At 39.2% G+C, this 20,119-nt stretch overlaps 1 protein-coding gene across 2 annotated transcripts in view; it reads left to right on the forward strand.

Annotated features, from left to right (window-relative positions):
• Window positions 1-5,885: 5,885 nt before the first annotated feature.
• The window catches only part of LOC110171576 (RNA-binding motif, single-stranded-interacting protein 3), a 113,659-nt gene continuing 99,425 nt past the window's right edge, over window positions 5,886-20,119 (forward strand). Inside the window, exons 1-2 of one of the 2 annotated variants that reach the window (XM_055164153.1) lie at window positions 5,886-6,223; window positions 6,304-6,510. In XM_055164153.1, the coding sequence (XP_055020128.1) occupies window positions 6,436-6,510 (75 nt within the window). In that variant the 5' untranslated portion in view covers window positions 5,886-6,223; window positions 6,304-6,435. Of the gene's footprint in view, window positions 6,511-20,119 lie in introns of both variants that reach the window. The other variant, XM_055164154.1, reaches the window with a different exon arrangement.

Genomic DNA, 20,119 nt, shown 5'->3' on the forward strand with positions numbered 1-20,119 from the left:
AGGGATTGTAAACAGTTAAATGCACAAGTTAGTGTCTTTATATTATGTAATTTACAAGTAAATGTATGTTTAGACATAATTAAACTGTCTTTTAAGATTAATACAAGAACAAATATGTTACCTTGCCCACAAGCTACACTGGCCAAGTGTTTAGTCCCCATGGCCATGAAAACATGGTGGTTTACTCCTCATAGCTTAATTGTTATTAATTAATCCATGGGCTTCTTTTCCCCTAATAATAAAAACATGATTAAGTTTGTTGGCAATCTGTCCAAATACGAAAGTTTGAATGGATTTTTCATCATTGCAGATTATTAGCCATGAAATCACCAAGGCTCACACAGTTTAAAACCAACTTGAAATTCTCCTGCATTTGCTTTGAACAAGCTTCAGTGACAATAGGAACAATGGTACAAAACCACTGCACTTTCAACTATGCCTTTCTGAATGAGGAAGACAAGAGTTTGTCCACGGAGCAGGTCCAGCAGGGGAGGAAGGTGGTCGAGGACAAGAGGAGTCTCCAAGAGAGAGAAGAAGCTTGGAATTTCTTATATGAACAGGAGCAGCAGGAGTTTGTGAAAGCCGCTCATGAGTGGAGGTCCAGGGAGCAGCTCTTGTTGAAACTGCGCCAAGAAAATACAAATCCCAGTATTTATATTGACATTCAAGTTCAAAGTCTCAGGTCTGGAACCCAAAATCACCTCAATGACCATGTAACTCTCACCGAGTTTGGCCAATCAGGGGACAGCTTCACACAGTGTGGGCACCATAACTGTGGAGAAGTCTACTCCACTGGAGATTTTGAGTGGTAGGACTGAGACTAAGAGAGAAGAGAAAACAGCAGCAGAAGTATAAAGAGTCCAGAAAAATTCTGGAAAGTTTGCAGAAGTCTTTTCACTTGAGAATGAAGAAGTTAAAATTATCAAAGATGATCCAGAAGGAGACACCACTAACTCTAAACTATCAACTGAAGGTACAAGTCCTCATAATGAACCAGAAAATGTCATTCAGGTAACTGAAAACACTGAAGAAAAATCAACACTGGGAGAACCTGTTGCTACCTTTATCAGTGTGGTTGAAGTTCCCCAGTTTGATCAGGGGCAAGTTGGGATGGAGCCATTAATTTCAATAAAAAGAAGAGAAAGAACATGAAGAAAGGAAAGGCAAAAAAGGCAAAGAGTAGACTCAGAAGATGTTCTGGGAGGAAAAACTTGCAGTCTGCCAGAGGATGAACAACCAGTTTGAAGATCAGAAGACCTCAGGTCCATCTAACTCAGAATTTGGGGAGGTTGAAGTCATTTCTCAAGAAGGACCAGCAACATAGGCTGAGGAGGAGGTGACCAACACTGGACTTAAAGTCTATTTCACCAGCTCTGAACCATTGGTGAAGGAAGATACTAGACCTCACAATGAACGTGTCCCAGAAGAGACTCATATCCTGGAATCTCAACTAAGGAATAATCTGTCTTTGTGTGCCACCCAGATGATATGCAAGATGGAGATGCAAGTAATCTCTTGAACATCCCCTCCCAACTGTCCCAACCCCAGAATGCCAAGTGCAAAGACAACCACAAGACATCAGCAGTTAAGGTAAACAAGGTCCAGGATACTTTGGTGACTACAGATGATCGCTTTAAATATACAAATAAAGGGCCAGATGAGAACTCAACACAGACAGAAGCTGAAGCTACCTCAAACAGTGTGGTTCAAGAATCGCAGTGTGAGAAGGTGGGGATCCAGGGTTCAACCACCACTAGAATGAGAAAGAACAAAAAGAAAATAATTAAGAAGATAAATGATGACCTTGGACCTCCTAATGAGGTCCGATTTCACAACTGCAAAGATTGGCTGACTGCCTAAGAGAGTACCAAACTTGTTTTTTCATGACACAGCAAAATTGCTAAATAATACAATAATATTAGAATGGGGGCAAATGACTATAAATCTGTGTTCCAATTTACTACATCCTTCAAGGACACAGCTGATGTAAGTAGGAGCACCCAGCCACTTCTGATGCAACATGACACAAAATTAATGGTATACATTATTGACAAAAATAACATCTTGATTTTTTGTCATTAGTATTATATTGATTACAGTATTTATATATTTACAATATTTTATGGGAATTCTTCAGAAATGTTATGTGTTTCTATAATGTCTTGGTTAAAATATTTCACAAAAGGTGAATGGACTGTAAAATGAATTTGAAAAAAGAAATATCAAAGTATACCCTCTTATTGATGTTTTATTTGTCCTTTTTGTAAAATCCAAGCTGCTGCCCACAGTCAGCCATGATGTTGGGCCTTGTAACTGAAGGGTAATTTGATGGTATAGTGTTATTCAAACACATTTGCTGCTGATACCCCCTGTGTTATCCTAATGTGTATCAAACTGAATTGCTCTATTAGATTTTCCTGATCATAGGACATACATGCAGCACTCTGTTCATATCTCAGGGGGATTGCACACAGATACTTTGCTTCGTGCTGCGTGTGGCAATTGCATGTAATAGCCCATTTAAAACTGTAAATGTGGAAATACCCATCTTGGTGCTTTTGTGTAACATCCTGGACACTATTTTGTTTGAATAGCAGTCTTGCCGAATTCGAATCTCATCTTTGTTTTTCCAGCCTTTTGCTAAAGAAGTGTTTGTGATACATCTGGTGTGGGGCGATGAGAGGAAGACATCCCTGAGTCACAGCATGGCCTTTCCTGCTCCATTTGAGAAGTGCTTTGAAGACTGGGGCCTTTAAGAACACAGTGTCAATGAAAACACTTTGATATTTTGATCCAGCTGCCACTTTCTGTCTTGTATTTGTGCTGCTCCCTGCTACAAAATCCTCTCCTCTTAGATAATTAGTTATGGTTTCAATGGGGTTTTTAGGCAAATTAAGTTGATGAAAACAAGTCAGGTGCAACAAATTGGTCGGCTAATAACAGTTAATGACAAAATCACTAACTTTCTTTCCTCATTCCTTTCAACTTCCTTTTTGGTGTAACCACAACTAATCATCCTCTGGGGAACAACTGTGGCATGAATTGAATAGCTTGTAGATATGGGATTCAGTTTTACGATGGATACCCTTTATGCAGTAGTAGTATTTAGTAGTACTTTGTGTGTACTTGTTGTGTTAGTAGTATGTATTTTGTAGGTAGTTGTATGTATTCAATAATATATTCTCAAATATTGGTGTTTTGCCTTTGCTTTGTGACTGCAGTGCTATTGTATCTTGTGTAGATGAATCAATTTTCTCTTTGTTTCACCAAACTGCATTGTCAGCGTTGCCTTGATTTTTTTTTTTAACATTCACTGGTGTGTTTTCATGCATCACAGAACTGTTCTTATAGTGCACATGGCATTCCACTTACTCTCAGTGCATTGAATTCATAACCTTCCTCTTCACAGTGTAACCTTCTGACTGCAAAGGTTGTGGAGCGTACATGCCTTAACTACAAGTGCAATAAAATCAATACAGCCTGCTTTGCTTGCTGCACCTTCACAGATTCTTAGTACACATTCTAGTTTTAAGCTGTTAAATCTAAACTTTCTGCAGGCTAAGGTCATACAACAAGTGGAGGATTATGAAATGTATCTCAAAGAGCACATTGAGTGTCTAGTGTCTAGAATAGGAACAAGGGTCCGCAGAAACAATTGCAGCTCTAACCTTTATGAGACAAGGACGCCATTATTTTTCTGTGAATAGCTACTTTTGCAGCTGTGCTCTGTGGTCAGTTGAGATGCTAGTACATACTTAACTCCCTAGCTCTAGCCAGATACTGAAAAATAAAAACAAACAAGCTAATTTGGGAGAATATAAAAAAAAACATTTAAAAGAAGATTGTTTTCACAGAATGGACATGAGTATACACAGTTATAGTTAATAAGCAATTTTGGTGTGAATGAAAATGACCACTAACTTCCAGGCATAATGATGATATCTGATAATAACTGCAGCATTACAGGTTGTGGCTGCTCTGGCTCACACACTAAAACAATGTCCTGCACTGCAAAATGTGGGGACACAGTGCTGTTACTTATATATTTTAAGCTGAATTGAATATGCACAACAAAATATGAATTTAAGTCAAAAAAAAAGAAAACAAATAGATAAAAAACAATTTAATTTAATTTAGCACAGACCGCACACTCAAACAAGAACATTCATTTTAGAAGTACATTTTTACATCTCTCATTTTAAAATTTAAATATGGTCCATTGTATTTTGGAAGATAACGTGTTGTGAGTTAACCTTTAGCTTGACGTTTGATTACAGTGTATATTGTATTGGCTGACAGAAGAATGCAATAAAAATAGATTGGGTACAGAGAGAACTCTCGGATGAGCACACAATAGCACAAAGACAGTGATTTGCTGTATGCATGGCAGCCTGCGTTAATTGGCCACAAGAAGCGTTGCTCTTATCTTTGGAGGAGGTTTTGTGTGCTGTGTTCTCTTTTCCAGCACACTGATCTTGCATTGTGCGCCAAGTCTTGTCTGTTGCAGTCGGAGGGCAGGCCGTTCTCTCCATGCATGGCTCACTGCGCTTATGTAAGAGCACTACTTAAACCTGGTTACATCACAGACAGGCAGCAGTGTGTCAGTGGGTCACTGTGCCACACATCGCGCTGCATGTGGGGCCCTTTAGCGCTTTTGGAGCTGCTCTGTTTGTTCTATGCACACACCTACTCAGTCATGTGTGCTGGCATGAACAGCACACAAGCTGTATCCTCTATGAGAATTAGATATGGTATTGCTTCGTGTAAAATCTTTCAACTGACCATGGTTTCTTGAAGTACAAGTATACACTAAGAGTCCTTCAGTTTTTAAGCGTTTAACTAGTATTGTCATGTTTGACTCATTTCTAACTCCATTTTGTTGTATACAGATTTTTATACCACAACAATAATGTCATTTTCTACACAAAATAATAGTAATAATAATAATAATAATTAATTTGATTTGCACAGCACCTTTTAAGACACTCAACCTGCTTTACTTGATTCTAAAAAACTAAAGGTTCAAGTTTGTCCTATCTATGTATTTTTCAAGATAAAAATTTCCTCAAATTAGTATGTGAGTGTCAATTTTTTGACACTCACATAATGCCTAGTATTAATAGAAATTAAAGTGACTATACCATGCCATGATTGCATTTCAGCACCTTTGTTTACAGACTTTCAGCCATGATTTTGGGTGTTACAGAGTGGCACTGCTGCACCTCGTAAGTGCCAGTAGGGGGTTCTGTCTCTATCCAAATTCCACTCTAACTGCTCATGTATCCTTCTTTCACCTTTTACCCCAGCTCTGGCTCTCCGCGTTCCCTTTGCCAGCTCCGCCTCTCTGCCAGCACGACCGCCCATTCCTGTCTATTCCAGCGACTCGGACGAGGGCAGGACCGGTCACTCCCCCACTCTCTCCCTCTCTCTCTTCCCATAGAAACACACACACATGGGGAGAGAGGGGGCGAGCTGGAGATGGGAGGAGCCTAGTCGTGCTGAAGCCGAGCCCCTCTGTCTAGGCGCACAGAGTGGAGCAGACAGCCCCAGCCGCACACACACACATACACTCTCTCCCTTCTCAGTTACATGCACGGTCACACACCAACCACTGCCGCTGCCACCAAACTGACGACTACAAGCGGGGAGCTCACCGTGAAGAAGAAACAGGACGGATTGTGAAAGAGTTTGGGAAAAACAGGCATCTTTTGGATCCGTAGGCTTTTTGCTGCGTGTGGCATCTGGACTTTTTTCTCCTCTGCTCATCCTTCACACCAGCTATCTACACCTACCTATTTATCTATCCATCGCGGGAGCTTAACAAAAGACAGTGGTAGTTATAGCTCCGGATCCTTTTCTTCATATCCTGAGTTGTCTTTGCAGGATAAATCACAGGCTGGGATACAGCTCTTGGTGGGATCTCCTTCTTGTCTGGTAAAGGAACTGAAGAGAGGAAGAAGATAAACACGCTTGGAAGCATTTCAAGGGACATGCTCGGGGCAGCGGAGGAGAACAACAAGTCTGTTTTTTAGTCCGCAAGGAACCGGCAACTGGATCGTTCCTTTCCTCCTCCCTTCATCCTTCTTGTCTTCTATCCTTGCTTTCCTCCTCTCTCTTCAATTACCTCCATTGTTTCTCCTGTATCTTCCCTATGCCCTTTCCCTACCTCTCTGGATCACCTTGTATTTGTGGATGGACTCAAGTGAAGAATGGTTTAAAAGAAGTACGAGACGACTAGACTGGCTAAAAGTGTACCCCCAAATCCTGCCATACTAACCATCACTGTGTGCATTCTTGTCACAGTACTCTTTCACACCAGCAAGAAGAAGAAGGATTTTTGTTCGGCATCCTCTCTGCTCTTGAAGGATCCAGGCCAGCCAGTCCTCCAGCTTCCGAATCTCCAGCATCCAGGATCTTCAAGAGGATTCCAGCTACATGGGAAAACGTTTGGAACAGCAGCCAATGTACCCCCACTACACCTACTACTACCCCCACTATCTCCAGACCAAGGTAGGCATGCTCATCCCAAATGATTTATTGTATACTCAGATAACAAACTAGTGGAGCAATTGTGCTGGTCCTAAGCCTGGGTAAGTGGAGAGGTGGAAGGATGTTTTGTGCACAAGGCAGTATGCAAATTGAGCTACTACGGTTATCAAACAGTCAGTTCTTTGTGACAGTTCAAACCTGGATAAATGCAGGAACAGTGTAAGTAGGGACAATTGGCATGACAACCAAAGAACTGTGTTTAAGAGGAAGATACGCACATCCCAAGGCCTCAACTGCAGGACTAAAAAGATTTGTCATTAAACTGTGTGTACCCCTCAAAATGTGACGTTTTGACACACTTAACAGAGCTGTGCAGGCTTTTTCACAAATGAATTGGCAAAACATTAAGTTGTGATGTGGAAGATTTGCTGTGGCAACCCCAGAAATGAGATGTGTGTGTCTTTTTTATCAAAATCACAAGGTGTCACATGCGGTTATAAAATCAATTCAGAGAGAGCTTCCAAAACTATTGAAGCAATATGCAAATCACTGTATTTTTTGTGGTGTTAAAATGACCCCAGAATAATATGTTTTTCCCTTCTTTTTCATTTTATTAAAACAATCAATTAGTCTGATGGAGTGTTTTAATTATTTCATTGCTCTCTATGCACTACAAACAATGCAGTTTTTATACTATTTATTTACAACATCACAGTTCCTGTCCTTTTAACATGGTTAAAACCCTAGTCTGCTGTCATTCATGTAGCTTTACTCTGTGATTTTCTGCTTAGAGCACTTGACCCCTCTGTCCCCTCTCTGACCCACCAGCTTTAGGTTCAAGTTCAGGGCAATGGGGCCCGGTCTCCCCTCCTCTTCTCATTCTGCGTCCCTCAGCCTCTTTGTCATGCAACCACCACTACAGCCCTCATCACTGGCCATCCCCACCCCATATTCCCACAGCCCCTTGCGATGATGGCGTGCTATAGACATGATTGATGAAACTTGAGTGTAATGTATAGCTGCAGATATGAATCACATAGAGTTGGGAAAGGCGATCTTGAAAGGAAATATGTGTTATTTTAGTGCTTACATGTACGTGCGCACAGATGTTTCTTACAGTTGAACCTTTTACCACCAAGAAACATGAAATGGATCGCTGAGGTTGCATTGATCATGCTTTTATTGTATGGTCATCCATTTGTGTTGTCTGTCATGATTCATTAGTTTTTATACATGCAGTAGTGTATGAAGGTGGTATGTGGCATTTCAGAAGACAATCAATGCTCAAAGGACAGAAACTGTTTTTTTGTTGCATGATGCAGATGAGATACTGTGTGTGGTCATTTTATGTCAGGAACTAAATTCTAAAAGTAAATTTTTTAGGAATCAGTAATCCTAATTGAACTTCTCACCCAGTACACTGAATTAATCACATGTATTGAATATTTTACACTCTTATAGTTAAAGGTACACCATGTAACTGTTCTGGTAGGTTGTTCTATCAGAGGAGATCATTTTGCTTTTCCTACAGTTTTCCATAGTATGACATTAAACTTATTTATAATGTGTTTATTCAGTTTCATTGCTCAAAAGTACCTTGAAAAACATACATTCTTACTGTGAGCTCACCTCTTCACAGATCTAGACTGTAACTTGACCTGGTGGGGTCATCTGCTTGTTTCTATAGAGGTAAATAAGAAGCAATTCTATGGAACATTCCAGGCAAAACAATATTATCTCTTTGTGACAAGCATGTTACGGACCATCCACCAGAACAGTTACACTGTGCACCTTATCTCCTGCTAATGCTAGGGGTCACAGGTGATTGCAGTCTGTAATTTTGGCTCATAGGCAGACTTAGTACACCATTGACAGTGTCAGTTTGTTGCATAGATGGATAACCTTTCAGTCTTAAATTAATCCACTACATGTGATTTGTTCTTTCACCTCACACATACAGGTCTAGAGGGTGGAACAGGAGAGGACATATAGACTTTTTACAGAGACTGAGCTACCACAGATGTAGTTTTACAGGTCATCCAACATTCAATGGATTTATTTTGACAAACAATATAATAAAGTGGTGTATTGTTCAGACAGGAACAATGCCAATGAAAAAGGTGTCACATTGAAAAAAAAACATTGTGACTGTCACCTCACAAATTACAGTCATTATTAAAGAGTGTTGTTATTTTTCCATATAAAATAACAGCCTTTTCACTTCTTGATAACTTTCATAATACAAACTGTACCATGTATGTAATGTTGTCTTTTTATTACATTTATATATATTTGAGAGTGGCATCAAAAATGTGTAATTATTTTTAGACTAAAATTGTACCCACTTGTTTGCTTGATCACAGTTCAGTGATTCAGTTCCACTCCTGGAGGCTGGTGGAACAGTTTGTTAAGTCAAAATCATAGATGTATTATTCTCTCTCTATATATTATTATTCAAAAAAAAGTATTGCTCCTATCTTTTTTCCATTTTTTATTCTGTTTGATTGAGACTTCATGGTGGTGTTTTTGAAAATACAACTTTATTTGCTATGATTTACCGGTTGTTTTCCCCACCAGAAAACAGATTTTGAAATTCCTGACATGCCTCACACACATCTATGTTAGATTGACTCCCTGGTTTTATTCACATGCGTCAAAGCGTTTTATGTGGACAGATGTCACCGTGTCACTGTGCTGTCTCTTTCTCCATGATTTATCTCTGCCAGTTCAAGGTCATTTCTCAAGTATCTGCAACAGGCAACCGGCCCACACCATCTCTTCATTTCTGCCTTGCCATCTATTGCTACATCCCTCCCACCTTCCCATAACCTCCAGCTCTGTCAAGGTCAAATCAAATTGGATCCTGGCTTCCCCCATGTGTGTCCCCCATCAGTGATGTGGTTGTTTGTCCTGCGCATATCCATATATAAAAGGTGTTTGTGTGTCTGCTCCAACCTGTGACTGCATCCGAGACTTTGTCAATAACTGCTCTTGCTCTGTGTGCTGGTTGCTGCAGGTTTGACCTCTCTCAGTGCAGGTCACTGTCAACTGGATACATGGGGCTTGTGGTATAGATCTCTTCTACTGTCTCTATATTGGTATACATTGTATTAAAGTGTTATAGATGTTAACATATTAAATACAATTTAGAGTACAGACTGGTTCATAAACACATAAAAATGCATAGATAAGCAACTAGCCTCTTTAATGAATGCAGGCTGTTGGCAGCAGGTGACTTTTTCAGGCTGTTCTTTTGCACAGTGGGAGCATACAATAGCAGTACATGTGTTATGTGGCCTTCACAGGTGTTGTGTGTGTTCACTGATGTGATAGAAGATTGAGATGGAGTTTGATTAATCGTGGTTCCAGAGTGGTGGCTCTCCTCTTTGAAATCAATCATAAGTGTGTATGTAGCTGCTGCATACATTTCCTAGGGCATTCCTTAAATGAGCTCTCACTTTACACACTGACACACATTTAGACAAATAACAAATGTCATTATCCTAATAATTAGACCTAATGGCCATATTGCTTTAATCATTTACTTTTAAGGGCCTGGCTCTTCTTTGAATCTTGCAGTATATATATAAACACAGCGGTTCTATGAACACGCTTAGATTTAATATGTAAGCCCACACAGCCCATTTTTGCACAAAGCCAGCCATGAAATGACCGGCTTAAACCAACAATACTTATCCATGACAAAGTGTGTGTGAATGTGAGGCTATTAAACAGAGAATTGCCTTGGTTCTGCCTCCATAATAGGCTATAGGTACAGTTAGTGTACATTAGCCCATGTGAGGGGAGGGGCTGGGGCCCCTTATGTGAGCCTGGTGGCTCTTAATCATGCTGTAAGAGGGTTTGAGGGGATCGCTGCTTGGGTTAATGTTCAGGCACAGATGCACAGTTGTGTTTTCTGTTTGTTAAAATGTAACCACAGGCTACAACTGGTTGGGACTTTGGCCTGAGGAGGCAAATCTGTGATGCTCGCACTATTCGTAATATTCAAATAGTAGACTTTGTAACTGTTGTCATTTGGCTTCTGTGTTGTCCATCTGCATGGTGTAGCTGTCCACTGGGGGTGCTCTGCTCGTCAAAGGCCACTAAAACCTCTAATTAGATCTAATAAAAATGCAACAAATGAATGTGGGCTGTGACTGCTGTTGCAATGATCATGTTTGTTAAGTAGATCATAATAGACTAATCCACGGGCAGTGACCCTTATCTATCCATTAGGTCTAGGATATTACTGGCACAAAAGCCACATGCTTTATATCGATTTGATGTTTGAAGTTCTTTTCCACCTTTTACTTTCTTTTATTTATTTTTGTAGTTGCCTATTTTAAAACCATGCCACTTTGTCCTTGATGATGAGCTTGCTGAGTGTTTTCCTTAAGCCTCTGATGGTGACTGACTAAGGATGTGGAAGTTTCTTGATAATTACCAAGAGCATGATAAGAGGCAGCTTAAGGAAAAAAAAGTCACATTATCAACGGAGCGATCATTAGTTTGCTGCTGATCAGTGTGCTAATATGCTCAGTGGCACACAAGGAGTTTTAATTAGGCTAATGAGAAACAGCATTCAGCTGATATCAAAGTAATGACACATGCGGACACGCCTGGACATCTAAATAGAATATTCAATCACTTCAAAAATGAGCTTTTCACATTCAATTACTCTCTATTATGCACTAGATAAATGCGGTCAGCACTCAGCTTAGCACTAGTGAGTAAACACTAGGGAAGGTTGACTGAAGGAAGGACATGCAAAAAGAGCAAACATTTTAAGGGCACTGAATACCTATCTTGTTTCAGCAATAAAAAATAAAATAAAATAAAACACAAATTATAGCCCGTTAACATTAATATCATATCTAATCAATTTACTCACAATACCTTTAAAAAATGTACTACGTAATTATTATTTTTTTGGTTGGGGGTCTGTCACCTGCTTGTTTTTATGGATATCATAGAAACATCGGATCATTGCTCTGCCTGGAATGTTCCACATTTTAAATTAAACAACTCTACTTTACATTTATTCAATTATAGGTGGTTTTATAGCTCAAAAATACCTAGAAAAACAGGATGCCTCTCCACAGATCTGACCTGTAACTTGGTCTGGTTTGGTCCCAGTGAAGATAGAAAGGTTCAGTACCATGCTGTGAAACATTTCAGACAAAGCAATAACACCTCCAAAGCATTTGACGTACCCTACACCAGAAATATTACACAGTGCACCTTTTAATAAAGCAAAGGTACTCATCATGTACTTGTTACTGAAGCTATTGTGTGTAGAGTCAACATGGTCTGAAGGTTTTATATGCCAGCATGCATTCAGCTCATGCCCTGTTTCTCCTCACACATCTGCCCCTTAGTTTTTACAGCCTCCCTTATTATGGCTTGGTTGTTGCTGTTTTAAACCCAGCTATTCTGTCGGTGTGCTTGATAACGTCATATGCCAAAATGGAGATACGACAATGGCCTTATGCTTCTTTCTTCTAATGCCTGACCAAATACACTTGCCTCATTCCCACTGTGTTCTGGGCTCTGACTCTCGGCCTGTCTTCTGCCATCTGTTCACAATGCCGGGCCTGGGTAGTTTTACAGCCTAAAAGGGACTCTCCCAACCACCCATATATGTTCATTTATTATTCTCTGTGGGCTGTGCTATTCTTGTCCTCATACAGCAGTAGTAGGATACTGACCAAAGCTGTGCAATAAGAACAAGGTTATTAATAGACATTGTAGTGCATGAGATAATTTTAAACCTGTGAAGCTTTGAAAATTTTAAAACAATGAAAAGAAGAGTTGTCCAAATATAGAATAGTAGATAGAAGGTTGTGCCGGGAAAGGCATGTGAGCTAAAACCTAAACCAAATCAATATCACTGCACACGCTGAGCATTTGATATACATTAAAGGCCCAGGAAGGAAACAATGAAAAAACAAAAGCAGTCCTAATTTAAACATTAGAGGCATAGAAAAATATTGGTTCAACTATATGTAATATTTTGTCAGGCAATAATATTATAAACCAGTATTGTTGCTCATCTCATTTTGTTTACAATTTAATATTTACATTATGATAGCAATGTTATATCAATGTATGATTTTGAATTGGCTTTGAGACTCATTATTCATAGGAGCTGTATTGCCAGTCCATTGTCCATAAAGAGCCCCATGCCTAATATTAAAAAATCCAAAAGGTGAAAGCTGATTTGTTATAGAACTCACAGCAGAGACTGAAAAAAGAAAAGAACATATGGTTGTCCAGTGAGAAATAGCTCAGCACAAAAAGAGATCAAACACAGAGCGACACTTGAAGCAGAGTGAGTTGGAGGTGGGGTCACGGAGTAATGGTGCTGCTGCATTTTTAATAGTTGGCCACTTTGGAGCGACCCTTGTCTAATGGATTCCCAGCCTCTTAAAAGCTCCTGTCAGAGCCCTCTACCTCCTCCAGTACACTGTAAAAAATACTGAGATCTTAGCTAGCCTCCAACTCTTCCCAGTACAGCATCCAGTGAACTAATAATGTCTGGCAGTGAACATAATTCCTGTTTGTAACGCAGATGTTTTGGCGAATTCACCTTGGAGCTAAATAGAATTTTTCAGCAACAAATATAAAACACCAGAGGCTTAAAAATGTCCATGTCACGACTGCTTAAGAATTACACATCCCTGTATTAGTGAGCTAGCCTCTAGAACAACACACTAAGTGCCTGACAAAGACTTTTATTGTGGGATAAAAGTAACTGGCAAAGAGCACAACCTTTAGCCGTTGGCTATTTTAAGGCTTTCTCCGAGTAATTTAGTGCAGCCAGGAAAAAGAAGCCTAGTTAGTGTTTGGAGATAGGGAGAGATCATATTGATTTCAACCTTTAAAGCAACACGAATCAGTAGAAGAAAATGGACTAGTTTGGAAACTGTGGGTTTGTCTGAATGTTTCAAAGGTTAGAAGTGAGTCAGAATAAATTTTTTGAGGAATTGTTTATATTGTTTCTCATCCTAGTGTGTGGTAGGAATTACTTATTTATTACGTTACATTTTTATTCTCAAGGAACATTTCTTGTGAATTGTCTGCTGCTACCAGTTTTTCTCCATGGCATTGCATTGCCTGTAATGTTTTCACTGTATGACATTACTTTATAAACCATTCAAGTAACTGAATAATTACAGGTGACTGAAGTTGTAATTGAATTGATTTTTTTGTGTGCTAAAATACTTTTAAAAACATGCATTATTTCTGTGAGTGCACTTGCCTTTTTACAGATCCAACTTGTAACTTAGGCTGGTGGAGTCACTTACTTGTCTCCATAGATTTATGTATGTTTTATGGCGTACTGCTGAACAATCTGGGTAAAGGAATCACATTTGCATGGAGATAAACAGGTGAAATCAAACAATCCAAGATGGGAACAAAAAAATCTCGAATTTGTGGTCACAATCCATTTTAGGTAAATCTAGTAATGAGGTCCATATCTTTTCTCTTCTTTGACTGATTAAATATTTATATTGGTGACATAGTGATTGATGGCCATTTTATCCATTGTTAAGGTAATTGGCTTAGTTTAGGCTTTTACTGTAAGAAACCGCAATTACCACCACATTTAAGCACACTATCTTTTGCTTTGTCTTCGAGGCAGTCGTGCTCAATAAGTATTCTAAAAGTGGGTGCTTCTCTGAATTATAACACATGCCTCTCTATTATACACAATTTAACCTAGTATAATGAGGAGGCTGATTTTGTTTCTTAGTAAATGATTTTTTGTCCACCAGAGCTTGCTTGCTTTATTATAGCACACATCTCTCTCTTTCTGCAATTTAATGATCTGTAATGAATTCAGCATTTAATTAGGCCGTCATCGCTTATGAACATTCACTGATTAATTTTTTGAACTGGAGGAGAATGGCAAGATGTTGTAAATATTTAATCAAATGGATGATTATGAACCTTACTTGGAAAACATGTATTGCATTGTTCTGCATTTACTTACTGTACCATTTACAATATTGATTTGGCAGTGGGTTTCTGCCATTTTTAAACTTTTGTTTTTGTCAAAAATATGAAATTTTAAAATGTTTTTTATTCTTACCATTTGGCCTTTCTGTCTCTAGAGTGACTTTTCTTGCTTCTTGGTACAACAACCCATATTCAGGATTCAAATTAATCTGTATAGCACCATAATCATAATTAATTAGAATGTGTAATACTCAGTCTATTAAGTATTTGCATGGAATAGCGATGCTGAAATATAGTATTTTTTCAGGTATAATCTATGAATAAACCAAACTCTATTATTTTCCATTGTCCTCCATTGTTAATCCATGATGTCAGTGATGTGGGGATTTGGCGAATGCATTTCTTATTATCGTTTCTCATTCATTGTGTGAGCTCCCCCGTGGTTCTGTGGCAGTTCTGCGTTGGTGGGCGAGTGATCCTTACACCAGGGACCAGGCAGATAATTGAAAGAATCGCCTAGAGGGATTTGCCCCACAATGTTGTTCCTTGTGCGACTTAGCTCAGACTTCCTCCATTCAATCTCCAATCCTTTTTATTTTCGCACTCTCAGGTCTTAAATCAGAGTATGCAGCCGACTAGTCAGTTAGTAACTCGTGCCCTTCACAAAAGTCGTTATATTTCTTTCTTTATATTTCCACTTAATGTTGTCAATAGAGCTGGACCTGCCTTCTTTCTTTACTGGAGGTTAGAGTAGATGGTGAGACTCGCCTTTCACTGAGATAATTCACCTCTTCATCAGACATAATGGTGCATGCTGGGAACATTATTGGGCTTTATCAGGGCTTAATGAACACTTGACTCTCAGTAAGAATCAACCATCAATTCCAGCCTTTTATTTATTATCAAGAAGAGTTTCTTGTTCAGGGGTAAAGGCTCTGCCTATTGATCCACATGCTTTCTCCAATGGAAAAACTCTGTTTAGCCAATTGTACTGCCCTGATCACAGTTGCACTATGTGAATTTTACCCCACCTGCTTGTCTCCATGGAGATGTTTATTTTGCTATAAGAGTTACATAGTGCACCTTTAAAGTACATATCTAGAAACTGCAGAATCTAGTAATAGTATATTTTAGGCAAAAAAGGCAAAAAATGTGTTTTTGTAGATGATGTACAATAATGCATTTTATTTCATATTTTTCAAAATACTGCTCAGGCAAACTATTTCCAGCATCAACAATAGCTATTATGTAACTACCAAGAGGCAGAGTAAATTATTTAGCAAATGTTAAATAGATATGTGTATGTGTTCATTTCAGACTTCTCAAAAGCAAATTTAGAACTGCAGTACCACAAGGATCAAGTGTAACATAAACATAAACTGTAAGATAAACTTCAGTCATTTGCAATGCCCTTTTTATCCTCTGTACAAAACTGTAACAGAGGTGAATAGTCCCTTCTTCTCTCCCTGTTTCCACAAAGTACATAAGAAAACAGTGTTAAAGTCTGTAAAGCCTGCACACTGTTTGCTTGCTCAGACACTTTAGTCGAGATCCACACAAACTCTTGTCTCCAAGCCAGAGGTGCGTGCCTAGGCCAAACATCTCCCATTCCTGCTAATGAAATCCCTGCATAGACTGACACCCCCCCAACCCACACACTCACACATACTCACACTCTCACACACTCACACCCACATACAACCTCTGCCATCCCGCGGGAGGATTATCCAGTGAACACACTCCTTTTGTTGGGTCCCAGTCAAATTACTTTTCGGAGCGAGCGTTTATTTTTTATATCAGAGTTATCTAATGTTTGTGTGCGGGCGCGCGTGTCAGCTCAGTTCAAATATAGGCTGTTGTGATTACAGGGAGTCCATCCAATGTGAATGGTCACTGAAAACACTTGAAAATAAGCTGTGTGCATTTTCCCTGTTGGTGAGTGTGTCTACTTACCCATGCCAGTGAATCGCTAAAGATAGTTCCACACTCATTCAAAGTAGTGTGTTGGCAGGACGCTGTGGTGTTTGTGGCGTTTCAGCTTGACATTTGTGATTAAGGGCACAGGCACTTACAAACATCAACATAGTTTAGTTGCACTTGTGTGGTTGCACTTTGCTCCGCAGTCCAAACGTTATGAAAGCTCTGTATTACTGCATTAATAAAGGGTCACTGGTTCAGGCGTTCAGAGGACCTGCTTCAGATTTTGACAAGAGCAACACCTCTCGCAGTGAAGGTCAAGTGGCTGAGTAATTCAGTGCAAAAATTAAGCCAATTAAGTGTCAGAACATGAGGTAGCAAAAAGAGGCGTCTGAATGAGAAATAAACTGTTACTGCCAAAACAAATGTTCTCTAATGTAATATTTTAAAGTGTTTTTCTCATTATTTTTATACCGGTTATCCAGGAATAGTACCAGCCTTCACCAACAGCAAGGTGGGCTGCTCACTGTATTAAGCATTCATCCCAAAATCTCAAATACATACTAATGATTTATTTGTTAAAAGGGCCATATTACGCTCTTTTATGATCTATGTTATAATGCCCTCGTCACAAACATACATGGAGTTATGTTTTGTTTCATTCATGTTTAACCCACAAATCCTGCATATTCAGGCTCTTATCTCAGCTAGAAAACCTTGTGATTTCATGTGATAATACAGGAAGTGCTCAACTGTGTTTCTCTATACACCTTCACTAGAATCAATCAGATGATTTTAGCCCTGGAATTGCCCATCTACACTGAACTAAAGGTAAAAGGTAGCTGTTAATTTGAAAACTGGCGTGGGTAGTGTTGCATGAAGTCACATTGTAACATGGCTTAAAGCTCATAAGAGTTAGTTTTGTGTAATATAGAACCTTTAACATGATCTTGTGGCTAATGCATTTGCAATGATATGGAATCTCAAGAAAAAAAATCTGGAACCATTATGTGGTTAGCTGTTAAAAGTGGATACTGCACATCTCTGGCCCAATGTAACAGTGTTTAAATCAAGGAAACCTTTGACTTGCTAATGGACTAACTCACCAGTGCCGACCGGGCTTTTCTGACCTTTTAATTTTATACTTTCTGCGTATTTGCTGAGTATATCTCCCATCCATCACCGCTGCTAAAGGATATTGACATCTTGTTGCTTGCAGAGCTGACTTCCACAGCTTCAGAGCATTTATCGAATCCAAACTTTGTCTTCCCTTGACACTCGGCTCTTCTACAGTTGTAGTTAAAATTTCATACCGCAAGTTTGAAGAGATCCTGCAAGGCAATGTTTTATACGATTATACATTATACCCACAGACAGGTGAAGTGAAAAGCACAAAATACTTTGTAACTCTTGACTTGTCCAATTCAACAGACAGGGATAGGACAAGTGTAGTTGCTTATCTTTCACTTATCGTTCAGTACATGACAGATGGAACAATAGTTTAAATATAAACTTCATACAAGTGGGAAAATGTTGGTTATTGTTCTGTACTGCGATGAGATTTGAGCGATAAAGTGTGGAATTATGAACTTCTATGACTCATTATAGATACAAACTAACTACCTAAGTGTTGCATTCTGCAGCTCATGTATTTTTAACAATATTGTATATTTAGAATACATTTTGGGGATAATTCTGGTTTGGTTTCAGTATTATTGTTCATCATCTATATGTACAATATGCACGTCTGTATGTACAAAATATTGCACTTCAGATTTTGTTACTGGAACAGGCCCACTGTTATTACACATGCATTCCTGTACATTGCTTAGATTGATGTATGATTCTGCTTTACATCTGTGTGAATAATTATTTTTTTTGGGATAGCATCTTGCAGTCTGGGCAGTGTCCAAAGCGACGAGGCACACATTGTTAAGCCTCTCTTCATTCACACCACTGGCTCCCTCAGAGACTTCTATCCTTTCTCAAAGTCGTGTTCCCTACAAGTTCTGGCACATAACTGGAGGTGCGTGTGAGTTTTGGGCTTGTGCTGGCGGAGACACAAAGAGAGGACGCTTCCAGTGCTAAAGTGAGAGATAAACACGCTTTAGAAGGAGTAAGCGGGCGTGTGAGCATGTGCATGTCTTCGTATGTCAAGGGTACAGCCAGCTTTGTAGTGGAGTGTTGATTTAAGTGGAAGTGGGATAAAAGCATAGCAGACAGTACCGAGGCGTGCTGTACCGTGTGGCCTCTCAGCACTTCTCTTGTGCTCGCGACAATGGTGAGGAGTTTGTGTGAGGAAATGTTGGATGTACAAGTACGTCTGCTGCTCATATTATTGGAGCAGCTGTGCAGTTAAAATACAACTGCTTTACTGACTGTACTGAGAATACTAATCACATGTTATCACATTGTTATGTTGCATTTTATTGGGGTGATTGAAATGACAGCAGCTCAGTTGGGAGAGTTTGTCCTCTGAGCTGGGAGTTGGCAGTTTTGAATGTGGCTCTCAAACATCATTGGTAGCAGCTAGATCCACTGCAGCTAGTTGGCATTTTGACCCTAGCTTCTTCAGGTGAATACTTTTGTTGTGTCCATGGACAAGACACTAAACAGCCTTGTCCTCACTGTGTATGTACACTGCCACAGTACGTGATATGAGACTGTCTAACACAATTATATTTTAAGTTTAATTTCATTGTTAAAATTAGCATATGATTATGTTTCTTCTTGCCTCTAAAGACTAAAGATCACTTTTATACTTTGAATTTGAAGTTTCATATTTACATATTTATTTGTGCTATTGCTATCCAGTCTTGTCTGAATATACACATTGTATCAAAGGTCCAGCTATACACTGAACATTTCTCCAGTTACAGTATCTAAATGTCTGCTTTACTGTGTTAGTGTCCCTTGAAAAGTATGACTGACAGTGGTAAAAATAACAATGAAACAGGATTTTAAAAGTTGATGAGCATAAGCTTTCTATAACTGAAAGAGAAGCAGCATGGCAAATGGTAAGTCTGCTTGTATAACACCATGCACTCCCTTGCTCTTAAATATTAAACATCTTCAGTTTTTACATTGTTCATTCATCCTAACTAGATGTACCACATAAAAGTAACAGTTAACCATTGCTGTATTAATAGTTCATAATTACTCTTTCGCTTGCTTCTAGTTGCTTGTCGTTTGTGCTGAACCATCAGAAGCAGCAAAGACATTTGTCTGTGTGTGGCACAGCAGCAATCTGCATATTTCATTGATTTAACTTCCTGTATGAATAATTAAGTCCCTGGGAGCCATATATGTTTGAGCCTTTGTATGCAGATGCTCTGTTGTAGTAGCACACTTTCTGCATATATAACAGTATGTGCAATTGCAAAAATAGTTAACAGGAGTGGACATGTATTTGAATTTGCAGAGGCCATTTTGACGTTGATTAAAATGTACTTGCTATATTAAGATGCCCTTAGAGCAGATTGTGAAAGTGCAGTTTTATGAAAAGCCTGACATTGTTCTTGGACAGTGCATATTTTTGGCTGCGAGGGTGTTTCATTTGTATTGTCTTTGGATCGTCCCTTGACTTTAGTGTTACTGACTTGTTCCAGGGCTATTGTTGCTGGTAAGCTGCAAAGAATTTCACAAAGTTCTCTTATTGAACATTTTCACTTTTGGATCTTTTGTCAGCTCTGGATTCTAACTCCCTTTGCGGCAGCGCTTCGTGCGTGAAGCAAGCCAGATGTTCCATTAA

This window comes from Boleophthalmus pectinirostris, unplaced genomic scaffold, assembly GCF_026225935.1.
Source record: "Boleophthalmus pectinirostris isolate CB_2022bp ecotype Guang Dong unplaced genomic scaffold, ASM2622593v1 HiC_scaffold_6, whole genome shotgun sequence".
Taxonomy (NCBI): domain Eukaryota; kingdom Metazoa; phylum Chordata; class Actinopteri; order Gobiiformes; family Gobiidae; genus Boleophthalmus; species Boleophthalmus pectinirostris.